This window comes from Eublepharis macularius, chromosome 5 (genome assembly GCF_028583425.1).
Source record: "Eublepharis macularius isolate TG4126 chromosome 5, MPM_Emac_v1.0, whole genome shotgun sequence".
Lineage (NCBI taxonomy): Eukaryota > Metazoa > Chordata > Lepidosauria > Squamata > Eublepharidae > Eublepharis > Eublepharis macularius.
The window spans coordinates 25,688,480-25,714,258 of record NC_072794.1 but is presented as its reverse complement, the minus strand read 5'-3'; the positions used below and the strand labels follow the sequence as shown (position 1 = coordinate 25,714,258).

Below are 25,779 nucleotides of genomic sequence, written 5' to 3'. Positions count from 1 at the left end.
TGATACATTCATCATTTGGAGCCATGGGGAGGAAGAATTGAGGGAGTTTTTGAATCATCTCAACAACATCCACCTGAACATACAATTCACAATGGAGAAAGAAAGTGAGGGAAAACTCTCATTCCTGGATACCTTGGTCATCCGCAAAGCAAACTTTCAGTTAGGTCACAAGGTCTACAGGAAACCAACTCACACTGATCGGTACTTACACAAAAACTCCAATCACCACCCCCGACAGAAAAGAGGCATAATGAAAACATTAGTGGATCGTGCAAGACGGATATGTGAGCCGCGCTTTCTCAATGAGGAAATTAATCATCTAAACCACGCACTTCAGGCAAATGGCTACTCCAGAAATGAAATCCGAAGAGCAATCAAACCCAGGATGAATCAAACAACCAAAGAAAAACAGTCTCCCACAGGAAAAGTGTTTTTGCCATATATCAAAGGAATTACTGATCAGATGGGAAAGCTTATGAAAAAGCATAACCTTCAAGCAGTATTCAGACCCACCCGAAAAATACAACAGATGCTACGATCAGCAAAAGACAGCAGAGATCCCCTCACCTCTGCAGGAGTATACCGTATACCCTGCAGCTGTGGACAAGTTTACATCGGGACCACAAAGCGTAGCATCCAGACAAGAATAAAAGAACATGAAAGACACTGCAGACTTGGACAGCCTGAAAAATCAGCAGTGGCTGAACATAGCCTAACTCAAACAGGGCACAGTATCTTATTCCAGGACACCAAAATACTGGACAACACTTCCAACTACTTTGTCAGACTGCACAGGGAAGCCATTGAAATTCACAAGCATAAGCAAAACTTCAACAGGAAAGAAGAAACCTTAAGAATGAACAGAGCATGGGCTCCAGTTCTGAAAAACACCAGGCCAACAAAACACTCCACACCCGACAATAGCCCTGCAGAGAAGATTAGCACATCAAGCACCAATCCATATGCAAAAGAACCGCCTCAGGATACAGTGAAGCCTCCCGCCATTAGCATTCCACACCCTGGGAAACTCTTACAGAATGACTCAGCTCAACCCCACCCCTCCTGAGTAGATACAAATGACCTACATCTTTTCCACACTGTGACACTGAGAGATCTCTGTCTTTTGGTGCTACACCTCTGAAGATGCCAGCCACAGCTGCTGGCGAAACGTCAGGAACTACAATGCCAAGACCACGGCAAGACAGCCCGGAAAACCCCCAACAACCACAGTTTGCAGAAGGTCTGAGCCTAAAGGGGAAGCGTATTTTGCAAAAACATTGGACCTCCCACAAAAACGCATTCCCATTTCCTGATGTAGCAGTTGTCCTGGGGTTCTCTGAAATAGCATAAAAATGTGCTTCCATTCAGAGAGAGGGCAGGATTCATTGATTGAGCTTTGTGATGTTATTTCATAGTCAAATTTGATTCACTGCTTGACAGCATGACAGCATTATATTACATATGTGTTTCTTGATTGATTGGGATCACTCAAGAAAAAACCATTTAAAAAGTGTCAGAGCTTCAGACTGTGAGAAACAGCAGTGGCAAATTATACTTGAGAAAGGGGGGCGGTTCATGAAACTTCTTCCACCCTCCCCTTTCAGCCCCCAAATTTTCTTGGTGACAGTTTGGCATAGTCCTAGTTAGTACTGGACACAACTGACCTTTTAATGTCAACATGGTTATGAAAGGAGCGTGCAGTATACTCATATTCATCACAACATTGTGAAAATTCCTCAAACAAAATTTGTTGCCTGCTCATTTGTAGCGCTGTAAAAAATCTTTTGTTTTATACAGAAAAGCTTGCAGAAGCTCAGCGTAGGTTTGCTACACTACAGAATGAGTTACAGTCAACTTTGGATGCACAGAAAGAAAACAGCGGTCTTACCGCACTGCGGCAGCGTAAAAAGCCGGTCTTCCACCTGTCCCATGAGGAGCGTGTTCAGCATAGGAACATCAGAGACCTGAAACTGGCCTTCAGTGAGTTCTACCTCAGCCTCATCCTGCTGCAGAACTATCAGGTACCAGCCATGCTCCTTAATGTCTCTTGTCTGCCTGCTTTTTTCCACTGAAGCATATGTTTAGTAGTTGATCCAAGAGAATCTCACGTGTTGGCAGTGGGTGACTTCATTATTGCCTTGAGATTTCTCTACTGGATTTGAATAGGGCTCCATCTTGTCAGCACCCTGTACGTAAGAAGTGGTTGAGTGAGATCATACTGGCTCAATTCAGACAATGCCCCAAACCAGTGGTTCTCAAACCTTTAGTATCTTACATCCCATCAACCATTCCGTCAAAGAACATGGATCCCACCACAATAGAAACAAAACACATACTTTTTCCAAGAAGGACGTTTCATATGTTTACAGGCATTCCATTATTATATTTATCATTTACGATAAGGGCATAAAAAATTACAGAAGCATGATGAATCATCCCTGAGAGGGTAGGGTTGGCAGGAAGCAATGCATTAAAGCCATGCTGGTGGGCAGTGGTGGATTAGGAGAAACACTGGAGTGTCCAAGGTTACTACCAACACATGTTGAAAGGTCACAGGTAGATAATTCTTGGCAGGTAGGATCAGCAGGCTATGACACATAACTCTTGCAGGTGGAGATGAAGATTGAAGGAGAGTGAATTCTTAGTAATTGTTATGAACCCCTGCAACTCACTAGACTACTTCTGCATCCCACCAGTAGCAACACAACAAAGGCTCTCCTGAAAAATGCAAGCAAATCCTCACAAAACAAGATCAGGAGTACACAATGAATCAACCTCTAAGTATACAATTTTTACATTTACTCTTAAAGTGACTAGGTGCTTAGTGCTATATAGTTTGAAACCAGAATAAATGTAATTTCATCAAAATTACATAGAAAAATAGACACACACACACACACACACACACACACACACACACACACACACACACATGAATAAATAGCTCTTCAGAGAAACTGTTTTCAAAATCTTTTCTAACTCAGTCAGTGTGACTCCGCTCCTAGGAATGAATGAGAATGACCAGGAATAACATAAATTGAAGTGTGTGGGACACGCAAGCCGGCCCCAGTTTGGGCAGGGCACGGACAGGCTTGGACTCCTTCCTCCATCCACACTGCTTTCTACAGAGAGAATAAACAGACTTACTTAATCCATTTTACCTGCTTTGTTGCATCTTCCGTGGAGCTTCTTCCCGACTGAGTTAGAAGAACCGCTGCTCCATGTTATGAATGAAACATGGATTCTTGCATTTTCCCCTTGCGCACAGGTTCCCTCAGCTTTCTGTTCTACTTCCAATCCTGACTGAATCTGTCTCGGTTGAGTAGATTATACCATTGAGGAAACAGTTTGAATGCTTCCCCAAGTAAATATACTCAATGCAAGTATTAAACTAGCATGGTGGGGAACAGGTTAGAAGAACTGCTGTCTATCCTGTGCTGTTTTTCTAATTGCAGATAGTTTAGTCTTTTGTTACACATGGGATTGCTTAAAAATATGTTTTCCCTATATGCATTCATAAATGTTACACTCGACCATGCCCAGGGTCTATGACTTTGTTCTACTGCCAGCATAGACTAGGTCTCAATCTTTCTGAAACATAATGGAACATTGGGAGCCAGCTGACCTTCCTTAAATTCTCTAACACATACAGAGGGGCTTGGTGAAGAAGCAAAAAATATTTCCCTTGCATTGTCGCTTGGGAAGGTTAAGCAAGGACAACATTCATTATGGCAGTCTTAAGTGGAAGCTGCCCTGACCTGGATTCCCCAAGCTTCCTCAGGCTTGTCAGATCTCAGAAGCTAAGCAGGCTTGGCCTGGTTAGTTCTTGGATGGGAGACCACTGAGTAAGTCCAGGGTCACTGAACAGAGGCAAGCAAAGGTAAACTACCTCTGTGTCTCTTGCCTTGAAAACTCTGTGAGGTCATCATAAGTCAGCTGCGACTTGGCTGTACTTTACACGCACACATTGAGAAGAAGGCATGACAGAGAGAATATATGTAACTGGTCAAAATAGAGCTTTTTTTCTGGAATGGATGTCTTGCTGATGCTTGAGTATAACAACTCCTTAGATGCTAGGACCTTTCAGAAGATACCAGGAGGCTAACCAATTTAGATAGTACTATAATTTGAAAAAAATGTCTAGATAGTAGTTGGATGCAAAGGCTGATAAAGGCAATGATCATTAAATTAAAGGTTTAAGAAAATCAAAATAAAATCTTGATCTATAATTTTTTATGATTTGTATTCAGTATGTTCTGAATTTTTTGACTTTTTATGCCTCCAGATCTGAAATTATGCTATTGAGTTGAGAAGGCTTTCTTGTAAGAATTCATCTACATGTGATGTAGTAATATTAGCCTTTTGCAATAGCTTCAGCATCCCGAGGCTTGTAAAAAGCTATAATTACTCCCACAGCAAGCAGAATTATTCAGTGCAGAAAAATCTGTGACCAAAATTATGACTTCGTTTCATTTTTCATTTCAGCTTTATGAAACAAGGCAGAAGTATCTCAAGGGAGGGAAAGGCTGGGTTTCTTCAAGAGAAAGTAATTAAAGTTTCTCATTGGCAGTATTATAGATCATTAAAGCCCTGGCTTCCTCTTCCCATCTCCGTGTCCTTTTCCTTCCCTTCCATGCTACTCGGCTCCAATATTAAATCACTCCAGGCATAATTAAATTGAAAATCATTTCAGCAGAGCTGTAGTAACCTCTCCCACAGGCACAGTATACTGCCATTCTTTGTTTTGTTTCAAATTTTGGCCTGCGTTTGTGTGGCTGTCTTAAATGGGATCACTTTGAGCATTATTGCCAATACTTGGGACGTATACCCTGAATGAAACCATTGAGCGAAGAAAACATTTGTGTCTATCATCTGATGTATCTCTCCCTATATAAAACTATATAAAAATACATTACAGTGAAGGCTTTGGCCCTTTACCAAGGTAGCAAATCAGTTTTGTGCCTTACAGGAAAATGAGCTAATGAACAAGAAAAGGTGCCCATAGCATTTAACTGTGACTTCTGTCTTTTCTGTTAAGCTTGGTCCCAGGTATTCCAAATTCCGCTGACTTGGAAAAACTATTTTTAAAAGGGGCTTGAATAGAAAATAACTAGTTCAGGTTTAATGTGGCTTCTAATGGCTTTTTCAGGTTACGAAGATACGTCACTGTGTATTTTGCTTACTTATGATATCTGTTTTTTTCATTCTTTCTGAAGAAAGGAATTTTGAGAGCTTTAGTGGTGTAGTGGTTAGAGTGGTGGACTGAGACATGGGGCAACCAGGTTCAAATCTCTTCTTTGCTCTGGAAGCTCGCCAGGTGACCTTGGACCTGTCAACATCTCTCAGCTTAACTCACCAGGTTAATAACATTAATAATAACATTCGGTTTATATACCGCCCTTCAGGACAACTTAATGCCCACTCAGAGCTGTTTACAAAGTATGCCGTTATTATCCCCACAGCAAAACACCCTGTGAGGTGGGTGGGGCTGAGAGAGCTTCTAGAAGCTGTGATTGACCCAAGGTCACCCAGCTGGCTTCAAGTGGAGGAGCGAGGAATCAAACACGGCTCTCCAGATTAAAGTCCCACATTCTTAACCACTACACCAAACTGGCTTTCAGGCTGTTGTTGTGAGACTAAGTGGAAGAGAAAAGAATGATGTGAGATGCTGCTTTGGGTCCCCATCAGGAAGAAAAGGAGGATATAAATAAGCATAAGATAGGACTGATACATTCACAGAAGATAGAGAAATGAACAATGGTATAGTTACCTTTAGATGTACTTAAGTCCTGGAAAGAAGTTTATTCAGGAGATTTAAAGAGATCCAGAATGCTGTTCCCTGTAAAGTCTCCTTTGCACATAACACAAATGAGTCATCCTATCATCCTGACTCCTCTTCCCTGCCAGCTCTTGTCCTAAGAAACGTTTAGCAGAGTCTGGATGTAGGGAAGAGTGGAGGATCGTGTCCAGTGGTGACTGAGTACATTGTGCTTCCTGTTTTTCAGAGCTGGCTTAGAATAAATATGACAAAAGTAGAGGTCCTAAAATATAACAGGAATGTTTTCCCATAATAGTCACAAACTTTGTCTTCTCAGTAATTCAGTTGGGACTCCTTCTGAACGCAAACTGCTCAGTTCTAGGCTCTGTTCTTATATAATTTGAGCTCACTCTCAGAATTCTGTGGGGTAGCTAGAATCGTTCCCGATCCAAGGGCAGCACGCTTTTTTGAATGAAATTCTTTCTAAATTAAATTGGGCTTAATAATGCTGTAGCTAGCTTCTTTACTAAAACCTTTTGTGTGTTTACTTTGTACCAATACCCTTACAAGATGGGTGAGAGCAGAAAAAGCGAAGGGAAGGTCAGAGAAACAAAGGAAGAAGCAACCAAAATTAGTGGCTAGTGAGGCTGACAAACACTGTAAACTAACAGGCATGCTAAGATGCACATGAAAAAAGACCAATTAAATTAAAGGTGTATATCTTTGTGGGGTTTAGGGGCGGCATCTGTGCCCCTGCTCTTAGCAGTTCTTATCCATCACACCCGCCACTGTTCTGCTTGGTCTTGCAGATCCACAGAACTGGAGGGGGGTGTTGCAGCACCTGGTTCCTCCTCCTCTCCACTGGGTCTCTCCTGCTCAACCTGGAGAGAGAATCCAGCCACCTCCTCGCTGGCCTGCTTCTGAGCCCCTTATGGGGCTAGTGCAGCAGGCTGCGCGTACTCATTCAATTCCCTTTAAGTCTCCTAAGAACTAACAGTGAGGCCTCAGAGAAATCTTGGGCTGCACTTGCAGCAGCCTCTTCCCCCCCCACCCTCTCATTTCCCTGGCCAAGCTAAACTGTCAGCAGCTGTTGGCAATGATTGACGTGGAGCCTTAAAAGACCCAAACTGCACTACTGCTGATGCAACAATCTTTCTTGTCACTGTTGTTGTCCTGGCTGACTTGGCAGCTGTTGGTTGTGGTTGAGTTGGGGCCTTAAAGGGTGTTGCAGCCTTTCTCCATGTTTCTACTGCTCTGCTGGGCTTTCCTGTTGCTGGCACCACAGGTTCCCAAGTGGACGTCCTGTGATTCCTGGCTCTGGCAATGGGGGCTCCTGGCTCCTGAACAATCCTCTACATCACTGAATGTGGAAGCACATACAATAGTATAACAAAAACCCAGATTAGATCAGGTGCCATAGTGCAGCAAACATACTTTTGATAGTAACTCCCAAATGGGTCATCATAAACCAGTTCATCAGTCCTTTATTGGCATAAGAATACATAGAGTGAAGCATAATATACTGGCTGCATTAGGGTTACAAATAAATAAGTATACCTTCAGAATAGCTTTTTATATCTTATCAGAGTGCAACTTAATAGCACGTTGTAGAAATACAGCTACTTTCTCAGTCATATCCGAGGAGGAGTCATTCAGAATGAACCAAAATGAATGTATAAAGACTGATAAGCTGGCAAATGATTTTCTCAAGCAGCCAGATCTCTCTGTTCACACATGACTTTTTTTCGCACCCATACCAGCCACAAACTGACTGCAGTTTGCCATTTCCCCCATATAAAACGTATTTTAGAAGATGGCCTTGCTTATCGCATCCCAGAAGAGATTTTGATTATGCTTTAGATTATCACATCCCTGACAGTGTGCTGCTGGTTTTGTTTAATATATCTGAGGTACCCTACGAACCAGGCCACTTGCATTGTGTTTTTTATGTCTCTGTGCTGTCACTTCTCTTTCTTCAGCTACTTCTTCTTGCATTTTGTGTTGTGGTCTGCATTGGGTTAGAAAGAGCACTTTCTGTGGTTTTGCCTCCTGAGCTCCATCTCCAGCTGGGTTGTATTGCAATATTAACTGGACCTCTACAGATCTACCTTTCTGCCCCCATCTTCAAGGAGCTGTTGGTTCATTTAAGATAATGATCCTGAGAGGAGGTTTTTCCCCAGACTAATTGTCTGCTAATAAATATATTAGAGAGAAGAATGACTACTCCTTTCTGAGAATCTGGTTTTATTATTACGGAAAGCAAAGTACATCATCTTAATCTGGGTTGGTCACTCCTTTGCAGTCTCTGTCTAGCTGGCTGCATCTCCCGGGAATATTAGGTTGGGCTTGATGACATTTCTGATACAGAAAAGAGTACTTTGGTCGTATGGACTAGATTGCTTACATGCTATAATAAGGCACAATAAGGTGTATATGGGGCATTTTGCTGAACTTTAGTGTAGTCAGTATATTTTTTCCTGTTTAAAAGGTGTATGGAACAGATTGTGAAACTTTATTCTCCCATCCAACCTTCAATCCAGAATGTTGATTAATTTTTCCATTTCTACCATATCAGGTCCAACAAAATAAAAATGATAAAATCTTAAAAGGAAATAATACAGGGAGTGGGGTTTTTTCCCCTTTGTCTTTAGAATCTGAATTTCACCGGATTCCGTAAGATCCTGAAGAAACATGACAAGATCCTGGAGACACCCCGAGGTGCGGATTGGAGAGTGGCGCACGTTGAAGTGGCACCATTCTACACCTGCAAGAAAATCAATCAGCTCATCTCTGAAACGGAGGTAGGATACGTTGACCTTCATGTGTTGGCCTTACTTAGCCTGACAGGCAAACACTGGCTCATTGTTTTGTAAAGCAACGCTAATAACCAATTTCTATGCAAGGTACTTTCAGTGTGGTGTACTTTAATATGCTGCTGGTCACCTGGCACCAGTCTTCCGCAATCTGATTTTGTATGTATTTAAGTATGACAGCATTGTTGACTATATTGTACTTTCTTGAGTTGGTATTATCTAAAAGGAAAAGGTAGTCCCTTGTGCAAGCACCGAGTCATTACTGACCCATGAGGGGACGTTGCATCACAATGTTTTCTTGGCAGACTTTTTGTTACGAAGTGGTTTGCCATTGCCTTCCCCAGTCATCTATACTTTACCCCCAGGAAACTAGGTACTCATTTTACCAACCTCAGAAGGATGGAAGGCTGAGTCAACCTTGAGCTGGCTATCTGAACCCGGCTTCCGCCAGTATCGAACTCAGGTCGTGAGCAGCGCTTGGGCTGCAGTACTGCAGCTTACCACTCTGTACCACGGGGCTCATGGTATTATCTACTAAAGGCCAATGTAGACAATACCACGTCTTTAAGTCCACTATGGGGATGTGAAGTTCATTTTTTTATTTTTAAAAATGCAGTAGGGACTTGGTCCTGCAGAGGACCTCAGTGCAGGGAGGTGAAGGTTTCCTGTCTCATATTCCCCCAAGCCATTTCCATTGTAGTGGTTTGGCTCTTGAAAACAGTGAGGGGGTGCACTTACCTCCCTGCATCACAGTCCCCAGTAGGGTCAGGCCTCTGCAGCATTTTGAAAAGTTAAAAGACGAGCTCTAAAATGGCTCCACATCTCCGTAGCAGACTTGGGGATGAAGAATCGCCTAGTTTGGCTCTAAGCTTCCTTCTGGTAGATGTGTTCTCATCTTGCTAAAATCCTTTTGATTGGATAGGTCTGCATTTCAGTTATGATTTTTCTTTACCATTTTTGTGTGTATGTATCTTTAGACGGTGGTGACAAATGAATTGGAAGATGGAGATCGACAGAAAGCCATGAAGCGGTTACGTGTCCCACCTCTGGGAGCAGCTCAGGTGATGGGAATGGGAGTTTGAAGAGGTCCAGCTTTTCACCCTCGTCACAGATAAATAGAATGGCCTGACTGTTTTAGGCATCAGTTATAATGAAAGTGCAAAACTCATGTCTGTACTTTGGCATGGCAAAAGTCTGATGTCCTGACACAGTTTGCATTTCAAAATCTGGTTTTTAGTTTAAAGAACTTGGAGGTGTAAATATTAATGTGTATTGGCAGAATAAAAAGTGAGTGTTGAGTTGGAATCCTGGAGTGTTTTTCAATGCACTGTTTACACCCATCCCTTCGATGCACAGTCTCCTTTATTATGAACCATTGCCTGTGGGCTTGCATGAAAATAAAGAGCAATGAACTCTGTAATGAGCCCTTAAGAATGGACAGCAACAGAGCAGTTCTATTGTGACGCACTTCAACTGCTCAGTCCAAGGCACGGGCAAAAGACTCTTTAATCCCACTCGTTTCCCCCAATATTATCAACATAATTAGTTCTTTCAGCATCTTCCTGTAACAGGAGGTAACTGTATTTCTCCCCCCAGTGGAGCAAACAACAGCTTGGCAGGTATTGATTTAGACTGGGGGAAACTGCGTGGGGGAAAGGGTTCAATCCCTGCTTCCCTAGCACGGCTGCTCTAATCTAATTTGGTGTCCCCTGTGGTTGGTTTTAAGTGATGATAAATATGCTGGGAAGTCTGATCACAAATCCCCCTGCGTAGCATGTAGTTTGGCCCTTACAGATAATCCAAATGAACATGTGTGCTGCAGAAGGAGCAAACTCTGTTGTAGGTCATACTGTAGGGAAGGGCATCAAACAGTGGCTTGCCTCTACTTTGGCTTGCACAGACATGTGACAGTATTGGGCTCTACTACGTTAGGAGACAGGCTGTGTCAAAAGCGAGCAAATAAATGTGTGTTGCTGGCTCTTTAGCACTTGCTTAGTTGAAAACCGGTCTGCTATTTTAAAAAATCAGCTGAAGTTTAAAGAATCTGTGTCGAGTTTACGTCACGATTTTGAATGTCCCATCAAGCTTCTGCTTGAGAGAAGGAGTTATTTATAAAGCAAGCTGGGATAAAATTTTTGTCCAAACAGCAACTTGACTAGTATATGTCAACTTTAAAACAGATAACTTGATTTCAAAACCGTTTTCTGTTTCTCGGCAGCCTGCCCCAGCCTGGACCACCTTCAGAGTTGGGCTGTTCTGTGGGATATTCATTGTGTTGACCGTTACCCTCATAATTTCAGGTTAGTGTCCCTTAACTAGGGTTGGGGGTTACAAGAACAATCTGATAGGAGTTTGCTTGGGTGATCTGTTTACATGGCAACTGACTTCTCAGCGAAACGAATGGAGTTTAGTGCTTGGAGGTGATAAAAATGCTATCATAGAACCAGAAAATGATGACAGTTTTAAATAGTTCAGGCTACCTCAACAACAGTATGAAGTTGCATAACGCTCTGCCAGTTCTTGAATATCTTAAAACTCTAGAGTGTTCATTATCTGTGAATTAAGATCTCAGTTGAAAGTTTGAAAGCTTGGATTCTCTCTCCCCCCCCCGCCTCCAATCATGCTAAATTAGAGCTGTTTTTAAGTACATGGTATTTTGAGAAATGGGAAGAACTTTGTTGCTGACTTGGGTTCTTGAAGGAGTCTGACATATTCCTACTAGGGTTCATGGCATTCTTCTAACTTTACAAAACTATTGAAAAATCTATAGGTAGTTGATATTCCTATTTTGGTTGGAAGACATTTTAGCACCTCCTGGATGCTTTCAGGAGCGATAACAGAACTAAGGCCTGGTTCGGTTGCAGTGGAGTATCTTTTGACTGTTGATTTCTAGGTCCCTGTAGAACTTACTTTCTTTGAGTTGGGGTGATGACAGCAAACCGTGCCAAAAACCTGGATCTCATAGGCATTTTGGAGATTACTGGTCTCTTAGAACTTTACACCAAAAGTTGAAATGAAAATAATATCTGAATAACTTATTGGAATAAGTCTTGTTTCGCAGAGCTTCATAAATATCTTTTTGAATTCCTAGAAATAAGCTTGTCTAATCATACAATCATATCCATAGTTCAGTAATAATTATGTGTGGGCTCAGGAGCCACATGTGGCTCTTTGACATGCCTCCTGGAGCTCTTTCTAGCACTGTTTCCCAATGTGTCACTTGTCACCATGTTCCAGGAAAGTGACCATGGCCATTGGCCAGTAGGGCTTGTGGTTGGGCAGGTGGTTCCCACCTTGAAACAGCCACCATTGCAGGAACGGGAGGATGGATAAGCTGTGAGCCTCTGTCAGCTGCATGTCTCGTGTGAGGGATGGAAGCAAAGGGCCTATCCTCTCCGACATCCTCTACCCCTCTCTGCAGTCTCTTTACTCTTATCCCAGCACACAAGCGGCTGCAAGAAAAATGGCTAGCTGGCCATAGTAGGGTGGTAGTGTTTTTATTTCTCTTTCTCTATGGTTAGAGTCTTCCTCTCTTGCCTGAGCTGCTGTACCTCATGCTGGGAAAAGAGAAGGGAAGGGAGACAAGGAAGCCCTTCCCCTGATTCCATATACCTCAAGGACCTGCTAAGGTTTAACAGCCCTGAGGAGAGATTACCATGCATACTAAAATGGAGTCTGGTAGTTCAAAAGATTAGAGTTATGTGTTTAATCTTAATAATTGTGTGTATTTGGTGGCATGACACACAGTCATACAGTAGGCATATAGCTCTTTTGGTTGATGGTAATTGCAAATGTAGCTGTCCTCAAGCTGCTGAGTGAATGCCACTGGCATAGTTACTCCAGTCTAAGCTCATTGGTTTGAATCCTGCCTAAATTTTGCAGGTGATGGGGGTGGCGTTCTGTGAGTCCTCTCCCTATGGCAAGCTTTCAAATACCCTCCCCAAACTATTCCTTGGAGTCCCCCATCCCCCAGGGACAGCATCTCTTGGGGCATTTGGGGCTGCAACCGGACATTACACTTTTGTGGGTGGAAATTTTAAGTGGAATCCAACCCTTTAACTTAGACTAGAGTGACTGCCTAGGGCTGCATTGTAAGTAATGCACAGAAGATTGTTAAAACAGTGGTTTATAGTTTGTGTATAGTAGTGGTTTAAGGTGCTTTATATATAACTAGCTTGATGCCCGTGCTTTGCTACGGTATTTAACTATTTTAAATCCAGTTATAATATTTATGGGTATGTAACATTTTTTTGGTTGGGGGAGGATTTCAGTTGGTTTTGCAGTATAATAGCATAGTACCCGAGCTTCACAAAAATGTTTGAATAAAGCGAAGCATGTTGACGCCTAAATCTGATGAAGTGAATTTCGAGATGTAACGTTTATTGAAGAGATTTTTAAAAGGAAAAGATTGTAGTGCAAGAAATAAAGTGAAAAATATGTACAACCTGGATTTTTTTCTACTGAAGGACCTCTTTGTAGACCACATTGGTGGTTTCCCCCTCTGGTGCTAGGATCACCAGGCTGCTGGCTGAGCTCACTCTGGAGCAAGCCACATAGAACTGCCAATGTGAGAAGCAGTCCTCCCTCAAGTCAATTCCTGCCACCTTCAGTGTCTGCCCCTGGGACTTGTTGATCATCATAGCAAAGCAGGCCTTAAGGGGGCCTCTGATGGTATGAGTAGTATGCATAGTATGAATACTGAACCCCCCCCCCCCTCCCCGAGCACTGCCGGTGAACAATGTGGCCTCAACGTTCCTGTGTAGGGCTTTCACTTGCAGTCTAGTGCCATTGCAGAGTTTGGATGGGTTGAGGTTCCGGAGCAGCATCACTGGAGCCCCCACTTTGAGGAGAGGCTTGTGGACTGGGGGTTGAGCGTGTGGAGGAACTCCATGGGGTAGTAGACTGCATCATCCATTTGCACCACTGAGTCCACAAATCTGTAGTCCATTTCTGCCCCTTCGAGGGAGTTAAGTTGTGTTTCATTAATGATGGCGGCCTTGTTGTTCTTGAGGGTCAGAATGGCATGCTTGCACAGCCAGTCCATGGACTTCTCTGTGATAGTGGCGATATCAGGGTATATCTTGGGTGTTAGGTCTGCTAGGGTTGTCACTGCTGTGCCCAGGCCTGTAGGGATGGTCACCTTTCCCTTGGACTCAGGAGTTGCTGATACTTGGCCACTGCTGCTCAGTGCACCACAGGAGTATGATGTGCATATTTCTTTGCTGCATCTCTAAGTTGCTTCCTCCTTTTAGCATTAGTATATCTTGCACAATGTCTGCCAGGAGGCTTTTTGGGGGTGGTAAGAGATGATGGCTGCGAGAGGTGTGAGGAGGATTTGGACTGAGGGAGGGGTGGTGTGGTAGGATTGCCAGGTCCAAGTAGGGAAATTCCTGAAGATTTGCGGTGTGGAGCCTGGAGAGGGTAGGATTTGAGGGAGGGGCCTCAGTGGGGTATGATGCCATAGAGTTCACACTTCAGAGCAGCCATTTTCTCCAGGGGAACTGGTCTTGGTTGCCTGGAGATCAGTTGTAACTCTGGGAGATCTCCAGCTATCACCTTGAGGCTGGCAACTCTATGTGGTGGGCACTTTGGCAGGTTCATGTGAGAGAGACACATTGAAATGGCCCCTAGAAAGGTTGTGCACCATTTCCCCATGAATGTTTAAAAACTCATTTGCATACTGATTTTTATATAAAGTCCCTTTTCAGGAGTTTTGTACCATCTTTCTTCAAATGTCTGCAGTTTCCTTGACCTGAGTTTTACCTCAGAACACAGAGTTCCACAGCTGACCAGTCAGAGAGGGGGTGTGTGCAAGCAGACAGGCTCCACACCACAGGGAGATTGGTAACCCTAGTGAACTTTTAGGGGAAGACTGGGAGGTGCATTTTACCTCAGGACACATTCAATGACTCCCTTAGCAACTGTTTAGAATGTTGGGCTGGGCCCCAATCAGGCCGCATATACAAATGACCTTGAAAGGCTGGCCCAATCAGGGAAGAGTGGCCGAGCTGGCAGTTGGGAGTGGGGGTGGGGGTGGGGGAAGCAGGCTGCAGCCTGCCAGCCACACAGGGAAGCTGTATCCCTATGGGAAAAAACATTTTACCCCCTTTTACCCCTTTAGGGGGTGAATTTCTTAAAATCTCTTCTTAGTGAGCCTCTACATCACAAAAGGAACGTTCTCTCCAAATTTCACTTTTCTAGGTCCAGGGGTTTGGGCTGGGTGTTGATGAATCAGTCAGGACACTTGTCTTTATATAAATAGAGATATAACCTTGGTAGGAAAATATGTATCTGCCCCCCTCCCATTATTATGAAGATAGATCAAGATGGGTAGCTGAGTTTTTCTGTCTGTAGCAGTAGAAAAGAGCAAGAGTCCAGTAGCACCTATAAGACTACTCTGTCCAATCACGCCTGCTGATGTCATTCACTGGCTTTTATCATTTACCTGCTATTGTCATTCAGCATCTGAAATCAATCCACTCACCAAAATATAAGGACAGATGGACTTACATTCTAGTTGTATCTGAAGAAGTGAGCTGTGACTTATGAAACCTCATACCTTCCACAAATTTTGTTAGTCTTATAGGTCCTTCTGCACTCTTGCTCTTTCCCCCATTATGATGTCATTTTTTGGTGTCAAGGACCACTTTATCTGGTCCATTGGAATCTTGAGCCCCCCCCCCCATTAGGCTGTGAACAACAATAAATACATCAATTAGAGCAATGTCCCATGAGGGTCACTTGTCTGCTGCTGTCTAGACCAGCTCATGACCACCACTCCCATTTTCCCACTCTCTTGAGCCAGGCATAGCTTTTCTTGGCCTTTTCAGTCCATTGCTGTCCTCCCAGAACAGAGCCCAAGTACCTGCTTGAGTCATCCCACTGAGGACCCTGGCCTACTGCTGTGGCCTGGCATGCTCTTGGCTTTCAGCAGCATGGGAGGAGGCAATGGATTGCCATCTCCTTGACGCATGCTGTGGCCAGCTGTGTCTGAGGCAAGTCCCTGGGGTAGTGGCAGCACTTCTGAGACCCAGTTAACAGGGACAATGGGGATCTAGTAGTAACATTACATTGTTTTGGATGTTCTAAAAGCTTTGACAGAGTCCCACACCCACTGCTTCTGAGTAACCTTGGCAGTCACTGGGTAAGAGGAAGGGTCCTCTTGTGTATTGGAAAACTGGATCAGTTCGGCATGATCTCACATGGCTGCCCTTGAGTTCTAAGTGTATTCTGCTCAAAAGAATATTTATTTCATTTATATGCTTCCTTCCTCCTCAGTGGGGACCCAAAGCAGCTTACATTATTCTCCTATCTTGCATTTTATCCTTACAACAATCCTGTGGGGTAGGTTAGGCTGAGTGTGTGACCGGCCCAGAGAGCTTCCATGAAGGCGTGTGTGTGTGTGTGTGTGTGTGTGTGTGTGTGTGTGTGTGTGTCACACATGGATCTCCAAGTTCCCAGTGCAACACTCTTAATTACTGCACAACATGTTGAATCCAATTCAATTACTTTAGTGTTTTATCATCTACTTCCCTTTCTGTAATCTTCTGTTTCCACATTGCATGCTTGTGAGTGGCCTTTTAAAATCAGTGTTCACAAAGATCTTTCCGTATTATGTAGTTTGCATATTTGTAAGCTCCGGGTGTCCTTAGAACCATCTGTATGTTTGTGTTCATTTGCTAATTTGAAACTGGAAGAAACAGAAATGTTCAGAGTGGGGAAAAATTGTAGCCAAATATGGCTTGTGGTTAACACAATTCTCATTCTCAAATATGCACACCAAAACCAATGTGTATAATCTGTGTACATTGGTGAAGTGTCAGGAGCTGATAATCTTTCCAGTTTTCCCAATAACTAAATAAAATGAAAGAATTACTTTTGTACATTTTTGGTGTTCAAATTTTGGAGCTGAGATATGCACCAGTCGTTTGAATACTTTGAATATTGGTGTGATTGTAAGTAGGTTCCATGGATTTCAGTAGAACTTGCACCCAAGTGTGTACTTGGGCTTGCTGTCTTGCCTTTGTATAGCAACCTAGCTAAATAAATACTACAAAGAAAGCTTGTCAACAGGTTTACTGGCTAGAGATTTTTTTCTAAAAAAATCATGCATGCATTTAGCTTGTGGAGTTGGACTTCTTCAAAGCTCTAGTGCACTGTTCATCCATTTATTCACTTTTTCTTCTCACTTTCAAATCATCCCAAGCAAAGGGGGTAATGCTTGGCTCCTTCCCATCCCATTCTTAAACGTCTGCTATTGTTTCCACCAAAAAAATGAACTGGTAGACCTGCACAGGACCTTCTGCAGATACCATCTTGCAAATGGGCAAATACACACACTACTGTGTACTGCCTTTTGCTGTAATTTTACTCCTGCTGGATAGTTTCTCCATGTCATTTACTGTTTTCTCCCAGCATGGTTTTCACTCTGTATCAGAATTTTGCTTGTGCTCAAATTTCTATTGTATTGTTTATCGAATGTCCCAGCCATTGATCACATTGCCTTAGACTGTGTAATCTACCTTGAGGCTCAGTGAGAAAAGTGAACTATAAACAACATAGAATTTTAAAAGGTAGGATTAAGTTCAGGCTGTTCCTTATCACCAGTGGGTGCATGCATGCCCTGCCTTAGTACTGGCTTCAGAAGTCTAGGAGAGGAAAGGATAAGGGTGGGACAGATTTCTGCACACCCTCCGCCTTTTTACTGATGCTGAAGAATTTGAAGGGGAAGCAAGGACAGCTAGGCTTCCTTCCTTCCTTCCTTCCTTCCACCCCAGCATCCCACTAGTAGCAAGGTGAGGGGAGCAAAGCTGTAGTTCCTTCTGGGGATGGGAGGGGATGTTCCTGGGAACTGTACTTACTTGGAGGTCGGGGGTAGCTGCTTTCAGCAGCAGCTTGGCATTTCCCCGGTGCCCTCGTTTCCACTCAACCAAAAGCTGATGCTGAGATGGCTGGCTCTGTGTGTGAGTAGCATCTACTTTTCAGAGCATCAGTGCTCTGGAGAGCATTCTGCACAAGCATGGGCGCTCTGCTTGGGATGGATTGCACCTCTCCTGGAAGCAATCTGTACTCACTCTGGCAAGGCAGCAATGTGGAATTTAATGCCAGGGGTGGTTTGTGGCTGGATTTAATTACTGAGAGATTGCAGCTCTTTAGAGGGGGACTAATGGGCTCGCCCAATCTTGTCAGAGCAGAAGCTAAGCAGGGTCAGCCCTGGTTACTACTTTGATGGGAGACCACCAAGGAGATCCAGGGTCACTCACTATGCAGAGGCTGGCAATGGCAAACCGCCTCTGTTAGTCTTGCCTGCAGCTTGACAGCAAAGTTGGGATTGCTTAGCAACTTAATGTGAACTTATTGCACAAGGAGGCAAGCTAAATCAGAGTGTGATCACAAGAATAATCGATTCATATTCTGCAGGAGACTTAAGAATAGTCTTCATTTTTCCTGGAGGAGTAATGGTACAACCTGCCAAGCAAATCAAATGCTGTTTGGTGTTTTAAAAAATATTTCTGTGGCCTCTGCAAAACGTGTTGGGAATAAGTGCTGTGTTTTGGGTCTAGATTTCTGAAGGAGCAGATAGTTCTGCTCTTGTCGCCTGTTTCGGACAGTGGATTTTGTAGCTCCTAGAAGCAGAGGCATAATGAGAAGCTTGCTAACAGGACCAAAATCCTTACATGGCCCTGGCAACACCATTTGTCTTCATTTATCAGAGGTGTTGGTAATGCAGCCTAGTAACCGCTACAGCATGAGTGGCTGTGTGGGTTTTCTGTATTAGTGTGTGCTGCAATGCCAAAAGATTCCGAATGTACTAGACTTGTGATTTGCCTTTCATTAGTGTTCATGTTCATATAAAAAATGCCCTGCTCCACAATACTCAAAGCAGTGCCACTTGCTTACATGTTGTTTGCTGTGGCACACTTGCAAAGGCTGGGCAACATACATGTGTATCTCCAAGTCACTCATGTCCAACCACCCCAGAGTGTAGTGCTGCCCGCAGTCTGTTAGCTCTCTGGCTCCTTTCCTTGTTCTGCTGCCTCTGCTGCCTCGCTCACCATTCATCATCTCCTTGCTGGTGGCCCTGTCCAAGCCAAAGTGTTTCCTTATATGAAGCATCCCTCAGTATCACGGCCAAGGCTGGATCATTGGCAGTAATCACAGGCAACAGGTGCATTGGAAAGGTGTCAATTCCGGGCTTGGAAAGCAAAGTGGTGAGCTGGCACATCCCATAGTGTAACACTGAAAGACTACATGTAAATGTAATCCTGTGGTTATACTCAGTCAAAGTGAAGATGCTTATAGAAATGACTGATATAATCTATCTGAGTTAGGACGTCGGTCCACATAGCCCAATATGGCCTGTTCCAGTTGACAGCAGTTCATCAGGATTTCAGTTAAGCTGCTGCCTATGCGCTTTGTTTATTATTACAAAGGGAGGAACCTCGGACTGAACTTGGAACTCCTTTCTGCTTGGAGAGATTATTATTATGCTGTGGGTTCTTGCCTTTTGATTATTAGAAATGTTTTGTACAGGACTTGCTACCTTGCAATCTTTTTCTCATTGGCAGTCTACCTTCCTTTCATGGAGGGCATGGGGTGGCCACATTTTGTTCTCCCATGAGAGAGAATGGCTTGCCATGGCATACTACATGTTTCATGGCTCCTGGCTCCCGTGTCTGTGGAAACATGCCTCAGTCTAACGAGCAGACTAACCTGAGGGCCAAACTGGACATGACAGTGGGAGATCAACGAATGGATTTCCTGCTTTTTTTTAGAGCTTTAAGTTGCATCCATGCAAGATCCTGATTTGTACTGGGGCTACGGCATGCGAAAGGCAGGATTTAGTCCTTTCCTCCTATGCCGTTTTCATGATCTCAGTTGTCCCTGGGAGAAGGGGAAGGGATCGTGGCTCAGTGGAACAGCCTCTGCTTTGCCTGCAGAAGGTCCTGGGTTCAGTCATCAGCATCTCCAGCGAAAAGTATCAAGTGGCAGGTAATGTAAAAGACCTCCACCTGAGACTCTGAAAAGTTGTTGCCAGTCTGAGTAGACAATACTGGCCTCGATGGACCAGTAGTCTGATTCCGCATAAGGCAGCTTCATGTGTGTGCATGTCTGAGGCTGTGTGCCCTCACAGTTCATTTGTCCATTTTATACTGAGATGCAGATGCAGACCTCTAGGAGCAACGTGATATGTAATATTCTGGCTGACCTTGGGCGAACTGGTGACCGAGAGAATTATATCCCATCCTTGATCCTCGATGTCTGTCACACTTGCTGTGGCACTTGTAGTGTACCAGAAGCAACTGCACTCTCCCTAGATGTGCCAGCACTTGTATATTGTACTATCCAGAAAGTCTGCAGAGGCAGTTTTCTAACACGATGGTTCCTCTTAAGTTATTAAATGAAGCTTTAAGATTTTAAATATTTTCCTTTTCTCATCCTTCTCTCTCTTAATTGGCTACTTTCTCTTCATTCTACTGATATTTTCTTGTTAGCTAAATCTCAGGTTACTAGCTCTGTTTTGGGCCCCCTTCTTTGGATCTCTCTGTCTTTTTAACACCCACACCACTTCTTCTTTGAAACAGATTTTTATACAGCATTTGAAAAAGCGCCTCTGACCTCTGCCTTTCCTTCTCCTTTCCCCTTCCTTTTGTGTCTCTTCCCCTTTAATCCTCTCATCCTCTTACACTAAGCTTGTGGGCAGAGCTTATCTTTTTAACAATTATTATACAGTGCCTAGTGCATGAGGCACTTTAGAACAATCAATATCAGTAGTAGTAAAATACTATTTCATAGCTAAAAGAAAAATAGATCCTGATAACAGGAAGGAAATCTTGTTGAATCAAGTGTATTTAAAAATTACTTAGGATTCAGGTTTCTTTAAATTCAGTTTTCCAGCATAACTGCAGGAATCTTCTGCCTCTTTGCTTGGTTATACTCTTGGGTAGATATTTCTTCTGTTACCCTCCTTTAAAAGCTGGGCGTCTTTTTTTCTTGTCCCATGAGCTTCACTATTCTTGATATTCTTCATTTGCAACTTGGAAAAAAAGGGAGAAGATTGCTGATTAGCTGAATTAATTAATGCCATTTAGGTTTCCAGAGTTGTTCCTTGAAGCATTTTTATGTTATCTTTTCAGTTACAGAATGTAAAACGGCTGTGAGTATAATTGTTCATCTATAATTTTTAGGTCTGCTATGCCAAGCACTGTAAATTACGAGCTCTTGAAAAACAAATGAGAATTATTCCAGAGATGAAAAGGTTGGAAAGATAAGAGCTGTTCAGAATGTTGAATTTGAGAATCTGAGCATGGTTGTGATTAGAAATTAGTTGGTAGTACAGAAGTTCTGGGCATACTTCAATCTTTCTTACAATAAGCCTCCCGGGGCAAGACTATATATCGCCCTTACTTTGTCCAAAGTTCGCTGTAAGTTGGTATACCTGGTGATTCGTCCCTTGATTTCTCTATACTTGATTGCTGTCAGTTGAATTGAAAGCCTTGTGCTAAGAGATCTTTCTTTAGTGATAGATCTGTGGTGGCCCATTTAGGTATGCAAGCCAGCACAGAATATCACATTAAGCAAGCAGTGAACTTTCCTGTGTGATCTGGTCAGCACCTTTGGTCAGGATAGTAAAATTTCCTCTGTATAAGAGTATACATAGATCAGGCCATACCAGCACCATTTAAAAACCATTAAAAAGTGGTTTTAGTCAAGGTGGCACAATACTTGTTTATAATAGGTTATACAACCCACTACAACTGTGCCCACAGGGACTCGCTTTACTTGCTGCTGTAATGCTTTTCGGAAACCATTTCTGTGTGGGATCTGAGGAATTGTCTCTGGCTTCGGTAATTGGTTGTTGGGGTAATGCATTTTCTTAGCCATCATAAGACACTTTGATAAAGTGACAGTTAACCCAGATAGTGCCACAAATGTGACTTGTGATTGCTCAGGTACCTCGAGTACCTATTGCCCAGTGCCTATGCCACCAACAGTGGTGAGTGATTCTAATGCCATGAGTTTGAAAGCAAGGTTCGGGTTGTGCGGTCAAGGAGGCCCCATGTTGTATTGCATGTGTAAGGGATAAGGAGTGGAGGTGTGATTTCAGATCCCCATTGGATCGTTGTAAATACAGGTTTTGGAGGTGGGGATGAGTATCATTTTCAGAAGCCCATTTGCATTGAGCTAGTCTCGTATAAATCTAACTTCTCTCACCAGACAAGAATATCTGGTAGGAAGTCTTTCCTGGAATGTTAGAAGACATTATAGAATATAGTCTTTGAAGCAGGATCTGCTGGTTGAGTAGATCCCAATTTTCTTATTTCCTTTTTCAGTCCCCTACAACCATTGCTTAGTCCTTAGCTTTTACAGGTTTATTCTGCATTTGTACTGTTTTGTAAATTGCATTCCCTTTTTGTCCTGGCGTGTCAGAAAAAAATGAGCACAGTATTCCAGAACGAGCTGGGAAAGAAGCATGCAGATGGTCAGTTTGCCTGTTAAATATAATTGGTTCAGAATTTGGGTTTTCTGGCTCCAAAATGATAGAAAATTTGGGCAATGGATACTGGATTCCAATGGCTTAATTGAGTGGCATCATGCTCAAATTTGTATTGGCATGTAGAATGGCGAGGATGTTAGGTCCTCATTGTTGCAGAACCAGTTAACCTTCTGCTACGAGCGGCCCGAATTGCATACAGCTGATGTCTTCAACTTACTGTCTCTCTTAGGTGTGTTCAATATGGAAGGAACAAATGTGTGGCCACTCATAAGAATCTATCGAGGTGGTTTTCTCCTGATAGAATTCCTCTTTCTCCTCGGCATAAACACGTATGGCTGGAGGCAAGCTGGTGTGAATCATGTCCTCATCTTTGAACTCAACCCCCGCAGTAACTTGTCCCATCAGCATCTTTTTGAGGTAAGCCGTACAGTGGGGCTGGTTAGGATGGTAGAAGTCTTCATCTCATTTCCCTAGATGGGAGCACATCTTGGGCTTCCCATATCTGTCTGGCGTGTGTGGGCAGCTATATTATCTTTAAAATAGCTAGCCCTTTTAGAGGTAGAGTTACGTACAATGCCACGTTTCACAAGATGCTTCATCCGGAAGAATGGAAAAGCAGCTGATTCCTAAGCTTAAAGGGGTAGAGCAAGGTTGATTGCAAATGTGGACACGGCTAGTAGCTGAAAGCTTTTAACATCCAGACAGAAATGCATTATCCAGCAGGGGGCTGAAGGAAATGCGCTGCCTCTTGTCCGCATCAGGGAGTTGTGCATTTTAATTTGCAGGCTTCCCTTTTCAAAGTAACGGTGTTTGAATTTCCTCTTATGTCAGGAACTTGTAAGTTTGAGAGGAAATGTCCCTGGAGGAGTGGAGGGATGTTCACCCAGATGTGACATGAAGCTCTTTCCAGTACAGGGTTCATTTGCAGTTTCAAAGGCTATTGGATAACATAGTTGTCACGAGGGCCTGCATTGCATTCTGTGAAATTTATGCTGGTTCAATTGCTATTTTATGAGTTTTCCCTCAAGTTTGAACAGATCGCTTTCAGAGTCCTTAAAGGTCATTCTGGAGGAGGTATATCTGTGTTAACAACGTAGAAATGAGAAAGACCAGAAATACTTGGAGGCTGGGGGAGGCTAGAAACAGAATAAAAGGTCACTTAGGGAAAGAGTGAACAAAACTCTAGGAAATAGCATCTGCCAGGACAGGAAGGGAAATGATTTTTAAGTTGTGCTTTGAGGTACAGCTAATTCAGGCTGCTCCAGTGCCTTAGATGCAAGAAGTAATAACATCAGTGATGGTAGCATTACTTCTGCATTTTGCTGGACTCAAGAAGCTCTCATAGTTCTTGATACCCCCAAAGTATCATCTGATGTTGCAGTATACAGAGGAATCCTCAGCTGTTTGGTCCAGGCATGTGATCAGGGAATCTGTCAAGTACTTTGCTGACACAATATGGTGGCATGGTTGGTTTACTGTAGCCTTCGACTCCTCTTGGTTATCACTTGGTTCAGATTCCTCCACCTTCTTCGTCAAATAATGGATCAAAGACACAGGGAGTTCCATGACGCCAGCCTTGTCTAGTTTGACCCCAAGCAACTTTAAGATGTATCTTTTAGAGCACAGCAACTTGTAGCTCTGCATCTTTTTGTAATGAGTGGTAGAATAAAATCAAGGCATTTATCTGTATAAATGTCATAAGAATACCAAACGGTACAACTTTATGTGCCAAGTTAATATATATTACATTATCATATTCTTACAGCGCAATCCTACGGAGAGTTACTCCAGTCTAAGTCCATTGATTTCAGAGGGCTCAGACTGGAGTAACTCTTCTTAGGATTGCACTGTTAGAATAGCAAAGAAAATTGAAATTGGATAAAAAAATAACAGTGCAATCCTGCGCACTGAAGTCGCTCAGCGTAGTTGTTATTTTGTGAGTGTATTGCATATATTACTGATTTTTTTCCTTCTTCTATCCTATCAGATTGCTGGATTCCTTGGGACATTGTGGTGCCTGAGCCTACTGGCATGTATATATGGTAAAACCACCCCAATTCTTATGCAGATGAACCCACTTATCCTGTATGGATTCATGTTGCTGTTTCTCATTAATCCCACCAAAACCTTGTACTACAAGTCGCGTTTTTGGCTGCTCAAACTCTTGGTAAGTTGAGAACTTGAGTGAAGTACACAAAAACTCCTGGCTGTGTTGAACAGGAATGCAGATTGCAGATGAATCTTGGTGCTCAGCATGGTGGGTTGTTTGCATCTCAGCGAGAACTTTGCCAAAAACACTTGTTATTCATTAAAAGTAATAGCAAGCTCCTCTAAGGTGGGAAGGCAGCGAATAAAAGTTTTAAATTAATTAATGAATTAATTAATAACATACTGTGGATATGTTAAGTGAGCAAAGACAAGTTGAAAGAGCACACTTGAAGAAAGACAATAGCATCTCTTTAGCAAGCAAAATCATTAAAATGCTTAGGAACAAAAATAGCTTGCCCAATCACTACTGAAACAGGTATCATTTCAGCTGCCAGCTGATTCATCTGCATTATTGTTGTTTTTCCTGAATGGTTAATACTTTGGCATTTAAATAAACTCTTCAGTGGGCAACGTCAAACATTTTTATGCTGTTGAAAAGACCTCTAAAATCTTCTGCCCATCATAGAAACCTAGAATAGTTCTGAGTAAACTTAAAGTTCATCTGATTTTAGTATTACTTAACTGTCAACTGTGCATTCAGGATTTCAACCTAAACCAATCTTGACTGTGTAAAACACTTACCTTGCACATAATAGGTACACATTTAAAACATTGTTTTTCCTTCTGTCATTAACCACATTTATTCTATTTCTTTGGTCTACATTTTAGCTCTGAATGTGATAAACTGGGCCTTAAAGGCATATCGCCTTGTATGAAAAGATTTCTTATCTGTATGAAAGACTGTGTTAGAGTCAAGCTACATACAATGCTGGAGTCCTATGACTCGAACTCGAGACGTATACTTTGGTCCTTTAAAGAGAGCCTGTAGCAGCTGCTGATCTGGATCAGGGGCTGCAAACCTGTGTCCATGTAACACCTCCCGCCCTGCATGAAATAACCTCAGTGGGTTGCTTTAAACCCTGGTAGGGAAAAAAGACAGACATAGTGCAGTAACCTGTCTTTTTCTGTACTTAGACTTAAAATAGCATGGGGAGGTAGCATTTCTATTTTGTGAAACAGTACAGGAGAAATACTTTAACACATTGTTCTCAAACCTTGCAGCCCCAGTCCAAATCACACATCCCACAGCTATTTTTAGGGCCAAGTTACATATCTGAAATTCCAAGCATGGAACGCCAATGTCATGTGTAATTTGATCATTAATTATTATGTAGTTTGTGCATAAAACAGATCCCTGTGTCTCTATAAAACAGATTTATTCCACAGACTCGCAGTTAGGTGTTTCTCATGGGAAAATGTTGTAGCTACCAACTCTTTAGGATGCAGTAAGGCTCTGAATTAAGTTGTCCCCTTAAATTCCACTTTGGCAGGCTTTTAGTGTGGAAATTTGTGAGGCCTGAAATCAGCTGCCCATTCCATTATTCTGCAGACTCTGCCTTATTTGCAAATTAAGGAAGCGCGAAAGTTGATACTGCCGTAAATGTAACACTTCCAAAATCTGAGTATCAATAACTAGATCATCCCAGCACTAACCTTTTAGC

At 42.8% G+C, this 25,779-nt stretch overlaps 1 protein-coding gene across 1 annotated transcript in view; it reads left to right on the top strand.

Annotated features, from left to right (window-relative positions):
• The window catches only part of XPR1 (xenotropic and polytropic retrovirus receptor 1), a 165,264-nt gene that overhangs the window by 103,750 nt on the left and 35,735 nt on the right, over positions 1-25,779 (top strand). The window contains exons 4-9 of the mRNA XM_054979432.1: positions 1,798-2,021; positions 8,410-8,559; positions 9,549-9,632; positions 10,790-10,871; positions 22,299-22,486; positions 24,057-24,236. Coding sequence (XP_054835407.1) covers positions 1,798-2,021; positions 8,410-8,559; positions 9,549-9,632; positions 10,790-10,871; positions 22,299-22,486; positions 24,057-24,236 — 908 coding nt within the window. The remainder of the gene's footprint in view (positions 1-1,797; positions 2,022-8,409; positions 8,560-9,548; positions 9,633-10,789; positions 10,872-22,298; positions 22,487-24,056; positions 24,237-25,779) is intronic.